Raw genomic sequence first — 11,953 nt, 5'->3', positions numbered from 1 at the left:
GCAAGATTGTGTCCACAGCCCCAGCGGCTCAAGGGAATGTGGAAAGGAGCTGCTCCTCATCTCCCCAGTGCTGGATGTGCCAGAGAGTTCCCAGTTTCCTGCTGGGAACAGGGAGCAGAGCCTGGGCACTGGGGAACATGAGGAGACCCAGGTGTCACACGGAGCCAGCTCACCCTCTGTCTTCCAGGTCAGTGTTTCCTCTGCCTCTCTCAGCTTCGAGTCGATGTCCTGCAGCCTCCCCTGCAGCAGAGGATATTCCACCTCCAGCACCGTCCTCAGGACCTTGTTGTACGTGTTCCCCATCAGCTCCAGGCTGGCCACCAGCTGCCGGAAGGATTCCTTGCAGGAATAGATCTCGGCTGCTGCCGGGGGGATGGCTCCTGCCCCGCTGCCCCTCAGGTAGCTCACCTCCCTCAGCACCGACACCAGCTGGGGAAGGAAGGCACAGAGCTGAGCATAGCACAGTCCTCCCAGCTCCTGATGTTCCCTCCCATCTATTCAGAGCCTCACAGGAGGTTCCTGCTGGTTTGTTCCCAAAGCAGCAAGCTGGAAAGGGCCTGGACAGCTCCTGGCACCTGTTTCCCATTGATCTCTGGCTCTGGATTTCTTCCCAGCTCAGTGAAATACCAACCAGCCTCTAAAAGCCACCATCAACTGTGTCTTCTCAGCCATCTCCACCCATGTGCATCCCCTCTCAGATGAAGGCTGAGCCACACCACAAGTCTCAGCAATACCGCTCCTGCAAGAGCATTCATTATCAAAGTACCCTATCATTATCAAAGTGAAAGATAAGCTGGCTCCAGTTCTCTTGGTTTGCTGGGTTGATTGGCATAAAAAATAATTTCAAAAATAGTACCATGGCCTCAAACCCATCAACTCAACTCCTTCTGGTGCCACCTTCCATTGAGGATTTCTGGAATCACAAAACAAACCTTCCCTGGGATTTCTACCCCCTTCCAGAAGCTCAGGTTTCAGGTACACACAACATGAATGTCCCATCACTCCCCACACCCGTGTCAGCCCTGGTCTGGACATGCTGGTACCAGTTACACATCTGGTTCCTGGGGCACTTCATGCCACTGGCTTCAACCAGAATTTGCTCTGCTCAAAGTGTAATCCTGGTATTTAAGCAGAGCAACTCTATGGTAGATCCTCATTACCCCCATGGGAGGGGTTCCACAGACCTTGTACCAACCTCACCAGGTGTCCCCCACAGCTTGGGGACATGTCCTGAGGGGCAGGAGAGCCCAGCTTTTACCTGGGGATCAAAATTGACCGAGATCAGCTTGGTCTGTGGATCTCGCCGGATGAGAGGCTGAGTGAGGTTGTACTGGGATTCTTCTGAGACTGTCTGGGACCAGTCTAAATACAGCTTTTCCTGATACCTGCCAGGAAAGAGAAACAGGCACCACGTAGTTACCAGGCCAGAGAGTGCAGCTGTAACTGAGTGGAAGCCAAGTCCATTCTGGGGACTGAGGAACGTGAAGGAACGCTCAAAACCCATCCATGCCACCTCCACAAACAACAGTGCTTCCAAAACAAACACCCAAAACACAGTGGCAGTGTCAAGTCAGGAGGGCAAAGCTCTCTCTCAAGTACCAGTTTTAATTTTTAATTCATTAAATTATTATTTTTTTTTAATTCCCATTCGGAGATGGACTTCCCAAAGCATTTAGCCTAACGTGATAGATCAGCAGCTGGGGGCTGCCAAAGGTCTAAGCAGGACAGGTGCCTAAAGCCACAGGGATGCTGGGGTGGCTGAAGCTGACCTCACTTGTCTGAGTGAGACCACAGCACCCCTGGGATGGGAGCACACAGGGCAGAGCAGAGGTGTGGACAGTCCCAGCCCCAGAGTCTGTTCTGAGTCACTCTGAGCGCTCTGGGAAATGGCACCCAGGAGACAGCACCTCCAGGGGCTCACCTCACACCATCTGTGGGGCTGCTCCTCTCTGGAAGGCTGTGTTTAATTTAATTTTTTTAAAATTTTATTATACTGTATTATATGTATAATATAATAATATAATATATATATTTCTATATTATCTATATTTTATATATAATAGATAAATTATATATATAATATATAACATAACACAACACAATATATCATATATATATAACACATATATCTATATAACACATATATATCTCTATATAACATATATAACATATATATAATATCTACAGATAATATTATTATTGTTCTGGTGATGGGAACAGGGCTCCTTGCACAGGTCTCCCATCCACCCTGCAGCATCCAGGCTCTCAGCTGCCTTTGCTGTGGGTGGGGAGCAGGGCCCTGCAGGGCTCTCCTCCCTGGGGAAGGGGTTTCTCCCAGGGGACAGCCCAGGGCAGCCAGGTGTAACAACAAACACTGAGAGGCCAAGTCCTGGGCAGCGACTGCCAGCCCAAACTGTGGAATATCCACATTACAGCCCCTGCAGGCACAGCCACTGAAGGGGCAGGGGAGGAACAGACTTCTCCCAGCCCAGGCTTCCCCCCAGAGCAGCTCCTGCAGCCCACAGCAGAGATGTGATGGTTCTGATGTTGCTGCTGGGCTGATTCTCCATGGAAGCCATCCCAGCGACAGGCTCACTCCTTCTGTCCCAGCAGGACATTCCCTTGGCTCACAAAGGGACATTCCCAAGCCCTGGGCTGTTCTTGGAGGTGGCTTGGGTGGGGGATGTTCCCTCAGCCCTGTGTCAGCCCCCTGTACCTGTCGAGCAGCTGGATCATTTCTTCATATTTCTGCAGCACCCTCCTTCCACGGGCAGAGTCCAAGCCCCTGGAGCACAACACACAGGGGTCACCTTTGGTCCTGGGGGCTGAGCTCTGCATTCACCCCTTCCCAAGGTCCCCCCCAGCCTGCAGGCACAGGCTGCTTGGATTTCACCCCAAATCCCCTCCTGCACAAAGCCCCTGTGCTCTCTCTCGGGTGTTTCCATGCTGTAAAATGGGGAGCAGCAGCTGGGATGGGAGAAAGGCCCAGGGCTGCTGGAAAGATCTGTTACCAAACATCACTTTGAAACATTTTACCCTCCAGTTTTCTGTCACAGTTTTGCTGCACTAGATGCAGGTCACAGCTGTGTGAATTACTCTTTATATAATGTATAGAAAAAATATATATAAAATGTATGCAGTAACATATATTATATAGATCATATAAATAATACATATCTGTATTAACACATATTTTCATTTTTCCTTTTCAATCTTTTCTCCCTCTCAAGCTGCACATGGGAAAGAGCCTCACACCACCCTGCTGAAGGACTTGTCCTTAGCTGCTCTAAACAGAGGGGTAAAATCAATGCTAAATGCAGGGTCGATGAAACTTCCAGCGCTGGGTTGTTTTCTTGATCTTGGGTGATTGTTCCTTTGTTTAATGCTGAGAAAGTTATGATACCCAAGAGCTGGGCTGCCCCCAAGGAGCTCCTGGAGACCGTGCTGAGAGGAATTACAGTGGGAAAGGTTGCAATACCTCTTTTAATTGCAGCCTAGGGCTATGTTAAAAGCTGAGGAGCCTATCTACTGCCCCACTGTGCCTCTCAATCACTTCAAAACCAATCCAGCTAAAGTGCTCCTTTAAAAAACAAAGGTGGCAGAGAAGTGAATGGCCCCAGGGCACCCACTTCTCACCTCTCCACTGAGAACTGCTTCAGCTGCAGCCACTGGGCAGCACTCAACACTGAAAGAACATCTAAAGGCTGGATAGAGATTTCTAGACGGTCACAAAGCAATTTATCTGGACACTCACAGCCCTGGGATGTGCCTGAAGTGCTCCAAGGGCCGCTGGATCCGAGCCCGCAGCTCCTGCGCCCAGCCCAGCGCTCCGGCCACGGGAGGGACGTTCTTGTGCAGGGGGGGAAAGCCTGGCAGGGCACAGGGGAACAGCATTCCATGAGCCCTGCAGCCCCAGAGACACAGCTCAGCTCCACACAACTGCCCTGCTTCCCAGGCTTCTTCCCTGAAATCCAACCTCTGTCACACCACGGAGGTCTGGGACCTACAAATCCCCCTGCACCTCTGCACTGGGGATAAGGGCTCAGAGGAGAAGCCTGGCATGTCCTGGCAGCAGATTGGGGTGAATTCCCTGCTGCCCACAGACTCTGAGGAAGGGATTTCTGGCTGGGAGCTGGTTGTGACCATCCCACAGAGCAACACTCCCCAAAGTCACAGCAAATGCTGGACTTGTCCTCCATCCGTGTCCCCATTCCCTCTGTTCCCTCTGGTCCCAGCAGTGCTGCCTCTCCAGAGCCTGTCTGCTTCCAGAACAGTCTTCCAGAGGCTGCTGCTCAAGAAGACACACTAATCCTGAGACTCTGACAGAAGTTTTCCTGTTCCCTTCTGTGCCAGCCTTCCCAGGAAATAATAAACCTGGAGAAGGCTGAGCAAACCCCGAATTCCCACCTCCCCCTTGCATTTACAGCATTACGAGGGAAAAACTCAGCGTGTGCCTTCAATCCCAGCCACACCTCACACGTGCACATTTAAAACAAAGATATTGGCACTGCTCTAATGCCAAGAGCAGAGCCACACACTTCCCTTTCCACTAGGAACTACAGAAGCTGAAAAGCTTTGCAATTTGGCAAGTTCTGCTTTCCTCAGCAAAAGCAAATTATTTCCCCCCCTAAATTAGTCAAAACCCAGATTCCTGTAAAATCAGTTTTCCTCCTCAGATGGCACCCACCGAGCTGCAGCCCTGCCTGGGTGTGCCTGGTGTAGGTGAGCCTGGCCTGCTCCAGGACAGTGCTGAACATGCTGAGGAGGACAGGGACCTTGTCAGCAGCCACTGCAGCCATCACAGGGCGCTCCAGAAGGTTCCGGAACATGGCCAGCAGCTGGAAGGAGCAGGGAAAGAAATGGGGAAAAGTCACAGTCCTGCACAAAGTCCCACTGGGATTTTCCTCACTGGTGCACGTGCTTCATCTTCCTCAGCAACTCAAAGGTCTGCACTGATGGACACTTTGTCAAAGGGAAGGTTTTCCCCCTCTCTTTCCCAAGTAGTTCCTGCCTTTCCTGGAATCATTAAGGTTTGAAAAGAGCTCCAAGATCACCTTTGAGTGAATCCCACCACTAAAGCTATCACAAAAATGTCTTTGTTACAGAAATGCTCAGGCCTTCTCTGTGGGTGAACCATATTCCAGCTGTCATTCCTCAAGTGCTTCAAATTTGCTATTTAAAAAAAACCCACAACAGCCCAAAGATAAATACTATCACAGTTTTCTATAATTATACTGATTTTTTTTCAGAAAGTACCATTTATTTCTGCAGGATGGATTCACTGGTAAACAAAGCTGTCTCATTTCTAGAAAACCTCAATTTTCAGAGCTGAAATTCATGCATGTATTAACAAATTGATATTAACAATGATCACCTGGTTTTAACAGCAGTTTTCACCAGGAAATCAGAGAGTCTCAGATTGGTTTGGGTTGGAAGGGACCTTAAAGTCCAGCTCATTCCACCTGCCATGGGCAGGGACACCTTCCATTAGACCTGGGTGCTCCAAGCCCTGTCCAGCCTGGCCTTGGAACCCAGAGCAGCCCTTCCTCCACCTGCCAGGGGGCCCAGTGAAACCCCTGCCATCCAAAAGCCTGATCTGAGTCATTTCTTTGGCTGCTCTTCCCCAAACTGAGCAAAGGGCTCTTGTGTTTGTGTCAGCAGGTGAAGAGCAGGAACACCCCCAGCTCCAGAGCTCAGGAGGGACCCACAGGCCTGAGCATCCCTCCCCAGCAGTGTCCCACTGTCCATCCCACGTGCCTGCAGCTCCAGCACTGCCTGGCCTCTCTGTGGGGCTCATGGGGACACAGACAAACCTTGAAGATGTGCTCCATGTCCGGGGCATCGCTGAAGGCCCGGCTGAACACAGCGCCCAGCCGACGGTCAATGTCCTCCACCTTCTGCTGGAAGTCCAAGGCATCCTGCACAAACTCCTGTGGGAAGGGGAACAGCAAGTCCAGAGCTGTGAGAAGGCACTGGGGAGGTGCCCAAATACCCAGAGCTATTTCCTCTTCTCATTCACCAGGAATTAATGTGCTCCTCTGGCCACCCTCCAGAGTCAGGGACACTTCTATCCCATCCCATGGCCCTCCAGGATGGACCCACAGTCCAACAAGTTCTGGGGACAAGACAGGCTATTTCCACACTCTTTTACTCTGAAGACCACACCACCACCACCCCAAAAACCCACAGAAGCACTCGCTGAACCAGCAAGGTGTGCTATGTTTAAGCTGTGCCAGGGAAACACTAGGTTAGACATCAGGAAGAAATTCTTCACTGAAGGAGTGGTTGGGCACTGGAATCATCTGCCCAGGGAGGTGCTGGAGTCACCATCCCTGGATGTGTTTAAAAACAGACTGGATGTGGCACTCAGGGCTGTGGTTTAGTTGATGGGGAGGTGTTGGGTCACAGGTTGGACTCTGGGATCTCAAAGGTCTTTTCCAGCCTGGTTCATTGTGTGAGTCTGGATACAGAGCTGCAAGAACTCCCAAGTGTCTGCAGAAAAGGCCAGCAGCTCCCTAGAGTGACAGATCAGATCACAGCAAAGGGAGGAAGGAGCTGGGAAGGAGGGGCCAGGGTGGATGTGCTGCTGGCATTCCCACGGGCTGCTCCCACCTACCACGTTGGCCAGGTCCAGGCAGTCGTAGGTTCGCTCTGAGAACACCTGGTAGCCCTCCTGGAACTCCTCATACATGTCCAGCACCTGCTGGCCCAGGGCCTTCCCTTTCATCCCCCCAAACTCAATCTTCTCCAGCTGTGTCAGGTCCAGGGCCGTGCTCAGGAGACCCTGCAGAGCCAGAGGAGGCACACAAGGAGATGACAGCAGGTACCACAGCACATGTTTGCTCCTGGCCCAAAGGACCTCCCAGGCTCAGTGAGGGTGCTCAGGCTGGGATCAAGATGATCTTTAAGGTCCCTTCCAACCCAAACCATTCTGTGATTCTACAATCATGAGTAGTTTTAGAATAGATGCCATCCATTGTTGTTTTCGATGCAGCTCCTTAAGGAATGAGCAGAGTTACACAGTGTGGTTAAACCAGTAAAACCTTCTGTTCCAGTGCAGAGAATGAGGGAAGGAGAAAAGCAACGCAGACCTTACCTTGGATAGGCAAAAGCAGCCTGTGGAGTGCCCATCTCTGCCCACAGCTGGGAGCAGATGCCCTTTGGAGAGGTGAGGGGTTACCCCCAGGTGAGCACAGTGTTTGTGACTCAGCCTGTAACTCATGGAGCCTCAGCCATGCTGGGGGCTGAGGGATGGTGGCACTGGTGACAGCCCTGCCCCCCTCATGGCACACTGAGGAGCCGTGGCAAGCAGGGACACCCAGCAGCCCCCAGCACGGCACACCACTGGGATGTGAAGGGATGACCTGGTGAGGAATGTGGAACGTGTCCTTGCTCCTCCCCAGGCCCCCTGTCCAAGTCAGGAGATGCCCAGCTCCAGGATGTCCCCTGGAAGCCTGGGAGCTTGCCCTGGCTTATTCCCAGCCCTGCAAACCACAGCCCCATAACCCCCATCCCCTTGCCCCAACAAGAGCACGAGTCCCAGAGGACTCCTGGGTGCACTGACACAGACTCAGTGTCACAGAGCAGAAGGACACAGCAGCAAATCTGACACGTGCCCTGAGCAGGACCTGGGCAAACGAGGTCCTGGCCTGGGTGTCAGGGGGACCACAGAGCACAGAGTGGCCCCATGCCCTGACATCAGGGAGGGAAGATGCCAGCAAGGGAGTTTCTGGCTACAACACCTCACAGCTCCAGAGTCTCACCTTGACCATCTCCAGCCTCTGCAGGAAGCTGTCCAGCCTTGCAAACACCAGTCTGGTGTGGAAGTCCCACTCCCTCACTTCCTGGCCTGGCTCATAATACATGTGCAGGTTTTCCCTTCTCTCCTCAAACTCCCCTTTGAAGGCATTCAGGATGTCAAACACTGTTTGCACCTTGCCCAGGCTCTCTTCCATCTCTCCTCTCAGAAGGTCTTCTGGACACAGGTACACCACGGCCTGGAAGAGCCAAACCACACCAGAGGTGTCACTTCTGTCACAGCAAACGGTGACTCCTTGCACTGAACACATCTCACCCTTCCTGCCAAGTTCAGAACCCCTTGGGAGGGGGAATCCTTGTCCAAGGAAGGAAAGGAGAAAGAGAGAAGAGACTTTGACAAACAGAGGTGCCACAGCCACACACCTGCTGAATGAGAAGGTTGCAGATTTCCTGGAGCAGCACCACGACCCGCAGGGGCACGCTGTAGTGCTTGGAGGTGACCCAGATCCAGCACACCACGTGCAGCAGAGGGACCAGGAGAGGCTTCACCTTGCTGAACTCAACAGCTTCTATGTCCTCCAGGGGCTGCTGCAGTGGGGCCAGGTGCAGGTCAATGTCCTGAGCCTCGCTCAGAGCTGTGAGAAGAGAGGGGAGAAGGGGTGAGAGCCATCGGGCTGGGGTGGGGGGTCAGCTGGTGCTGGCACGGAGGGGACAGCCCTGGAGGGCACAAAGGGGACAGAACTGCAGGGCACAAAGGGGACAGACAGCCCTGGAGAGCACAAAGGGGACAGACAGCCCTGGAGAGCACAAAGCACATGTGCTGGGGATAAAGCACCCTGATCCCTGCTCACCTACAGCTGAACCAGCACAGCAAACAACCTGACCCTGTGGTGGGGGACAGGGACTGGGACGGGGCTCTGGGCACAGGCTGAGGCCACAACAACCAAGCAGTGCCAGGCAGCACCAAAAGCACAGCTCTGCACAGTCCCCAGGCTTGGCCCAAGCTCAGCTGAGCCTGGTTTTGGCTCTGGCAGCCCCATGCCCAGAGGGCAGCAGAGTCCCACCTGTCCTGACTGTACCAGAACAGAAATGAGGGCCTGACTGGGTGAAATTTGCAGCTTAGCTTTGTTCAGTTGTGTGGTTGGACCCTGAAGAACTACTCCAGAGTTAATAATTGATTAATTTTAAATTAATTAATTAATTTTAATATAACCAGGACATCATTATGCAGCTAAACCTGTGAAACAACATGAAGAGAATCATTCATAGCACCATGGAATGGTTTGGGCTGAAAGGGGCCTTAAAGCTCATCTTGTTACACCTTCCCCTGTCCCAGGCTGCTCCAAGCCCCAATGTCCAGCCTGGCCTTGGGCACTGCCAGCTGTTCTGGGCACCTTGTGCCAGCCCTGCCCACCCTCCCAGGGAAGGATTTCTTCTTAATCTAACCTCTGATAGCATGAAGCCATTTGCCCTTGTCCTGTCACTGCCAACCCTTGTAAAAAATCCATCTCCAGCTCTCTTGGAGCCCCTTTAGGCACTGTAAGGCCAAAGTGAGATCAATCCAGAGACTTCTCTGCTCTGGACTGAACAATCCCAATTGTCTCAGCCTTTTCAGAAGTGCCAAAAGTGCACATGCAAATAACCCCAAAGAAGAAACTCTGTCAGCATCTCCCTCCCACAAAGCCACCCCAGCAGGGAGGGCACAGGACTCTGGCACCCCAGGCTATGAACAAGGACAGAAGTCAGCACCATGGCAGAGCTGTCCCGGTTTCTCACCTGCCTCAACATCCATCAGCATGTTTTGGAAGGCTGGCATGAAGATGCTCTGTGCTCTCTCCAGCACCTCCACCATGTTCCTGACCCTCCTGGATGTCAGCTGGCTGTGAATGCCTTCCAGGTCAGCACACCTGCAGCAGCCAGCACAGGTTACAGCACACAGCAGTGCCCCAAAGCCCTGCCTGCCTTGGCTCAGGATTTCCTGCAGTTACACAGGGACTGAGCCCCAGTGGGGGCAGGAAACAGGAGCAGCCCTACAGGACACAGCTGGAGCCAAGCTCAGAGCAGAAAGGAGCCAGTGGTGTTTCTGCAGCCACTGCTGACAGCTCTGCACAGCCAGGGCTCTGTCTCCAGTCAGCTGAGCCAGCACAGCACAAAGGACAGGTGAAATTCCACTCCCTGGCTCATCTAACCCCTCCCTGGCTCCACCAGCAGCCAGCTGACAGATGGAGAGTGCCCATCAGCCCTGCTCTGGGGCTGGTTCTGAGTGAACAGTGATGGGAACAGCATTTCCAATAAAATTCCCTCCCAGTGTAGCCCTGGACTGTGCTGGGGCCAAGCCAAACCACGCAGCCACCTCCAGGCACTCGGAAATCATCCTTATTTTATGTCTGGGAGCAATATTGTTGGGTTCAGGTCTCTACATGACCTGCAGCAGCTGCTCTGGCTCACAGCAGCAGCACTCCCTCCACCCAGAGCAGCACCAGCAGCTTCCCCCAGCACCTGCTCTTCCAGAACTCCAGCTCCACCCTTGGGGTTGGGTTGGTGCCTCGCAGGAGAGGCTCTGAGGACTCTTTCTTCAGCACTCTCTGGACCTGCTGGCTCCAGTCGATGATGGCTGACTCGGTGGCGTGTACAAGGGATTTATTGATCAGCTCCAAGCTGTGGAAAACAGAGCATGAGGGTCACTTGGCTTTCTGCTTGTCCATGGGCATTGCTCAGTTGGATCTACCTCAATGGGCAGCTGGATTTTACACTTACAGCCCAGATTCATGTTTGAAAACCACAAAACAATCAAATTCATAAGGGAGACTATTTACAAGGGCAGTTAGTGAAAAGGAGGAATGGTTTTTAACTGAAAGAGAATAGGTTTAAATTAGGGATTTAAACCTCCCTGTGAGGGTGAGCAGGCCCTGGCACAGGTGCCCAGAGAAGCTGTGGCTGCCCCTGGAAAGCCAGGTTGGACAGGGCTTGGTGTAACCTGATGGCACTTTGGAGTTTTCCCTCAGTGATGCAAGCAGTTCATTGCTTCTCTTCATGCCCACATCCACTTCCTGAGCTTCTCCTGCTTGTATTGTTGTACAGACCCCAAAGACAGAGGCCATGAACTCGAGAGAGCAAAATACCCCTCCTTGGCAGTCTGATGAGCTGCAGAGGACAGGGAGCAAGAAGAGTCCCCACGTCTGACAGGCAGGATCCCCAAAAGAGGCAGCACATGCAGCAGCAGAAGAAAAGCCAGCAGAGAGCAAGGGCTGGAACTCACAAATTCTCATTTTTAGGGTCAATGTTCTCGAATCTCTCTGAGCCAGCTGGAAGGGGCAGCAAGGTCTTGCCATTCACTTGGCCAATAACCTTGAAGACAGTGCTTTTCAGGCTGTGCACATGATGGATGATGTCTTGTGACACCACTCGTGGCCAGCCCTGGTGGTTCCTCCGGTTCGTCAGGATGGGCACAATCACCTACAGCAGGAGTCATGGAAGAGCAACGGAGAAGAGCTGAAGGAAGTAGATTTAATTTGATTTAGGAAGAAATTCCTCCCTGTGAGGGTGGGGAGGCCTTGGCACGAGGGTGCCCAGAGAAGCTGTGGCTGGCAATGTCCAAGGCCAGGCTGGACAGGGCTTGCAGCAGCCTGGGATAGTGGAAGGTGTCCCTGCCCATGGCAGGGGTGGCACTGGATGATCTTTGAGGTCCCATCTAACAAAAACATGCTGAGATTTGATGATTCTGTGACAACAAATACTGTGGATGGACTGGCCACCAGGCTCCAAGGTGCTGGCAAGCCTGGAGACCCTCATTGACCACTGTCCCAAGCAGTTCCCTGCAGGTGATGATGAGAAGGGCAGCAGGGCCAGGCTGAGCCCAGGGGCTGTCCCTGCACAGCCACCCCCCATATGCAGAGGGAAGCTCCTCTGGTACCTCCTGGCATCTACAGCATAGCCACGTTTTGGGTTATTTCCCAAAGCTGCAGCCCACTAAATACAGTTCCTGTCTTCAGCAGTGGAAATTCCACGGTCTGCACTGAGCTGGCAGCTGGGGACTCTGGGCTGGGCTTGTCTGGACCTGAGCTGCTTCTGGCTCTTTTGTGCTGGGATAGCAACAGTGTCTGTCACCTTCCTCTGGGATCACAGCCGGGTTGCCCCTGGTGATGAGCAGCCTTTGTGTGGCCAGACTTGGGGGAGGATAAAGGTATAAAAGCAG

General features: G+C 52.8%; 1 protein-coding gene across 1 annotated transcript in view; it reads right to left on the bottom strand.

Moving 5' to 3' along the window:
* DNAH9 (dynein axonemal heavy chain 9) overlaps positions 1–11,953 on the bottom strand; it is a 150,357-nt gene that overhangs the window by 137,126 nt on the left and 1,278 nt on the right. The window contains exons 2-13 of the mRNA XM_088065604.1: positions 11,018–11,214; positions 10,258–10,416; positions 9,535–9,665; positions 8,182–8,393; positions 7,764–7,997; positions 6,617–6,784; positions 5,814–5,930; positions 4,688–4,838; positions 3,755–3,869; positions 2,717–2,785; positions 1,259–1,385; positions 174–429 (exon numbers count right to left, since the gene is read on the bottom strand). Coding sequence (XP_087921730.1) covers positions 174–429; positions 1,259–1,385; positions 2,717–2,785; positions 3,755–3,869; positions 4,688–4,838; positions 5,814–5,930; positions 6,617–6,784; positions 7,764–7,997; positions 8,182–8,393; positions 9,535–9,665; positions 10,258–10,416; positions 11,018–11,214 — 1,936 coding nt within the window. The remainder of the gene's footprint in view (positions 1–173; positions 430–1,258; positions 1,386–2,716; positions 2,786–3,754; positions 3,870–4,687; positions 4,839–5,813; positions 5,931–6,616; positions 6,785–7,763; positions 7,998–8,181; positions 8,394–9,534; positions 9,666–10,257; positions 10,417–11,017; positions 11,215–11,953) is intronic.

This window comes from Pseudopodoces humilis, chromosome 21 (genome assembly GCF_049639895.1).
Source record: "Pseudopodoces humilis isolate 2021_Gansu_Grassland_sample_001 chromosome 21, ASM4963989v1, whole genome shotgun sequence".
NCBI classification, from domain to species: Eukaryota; Metazoa; Chordata; class Aves; order Passeriformes; family Paridae; genus Pseudopodoces; species Pseudopodoces humilis.
Note: the sequence above shows the minus strand (reverse complement) of the source record. Positions and strands in the feature narration are given on the sequence as shown.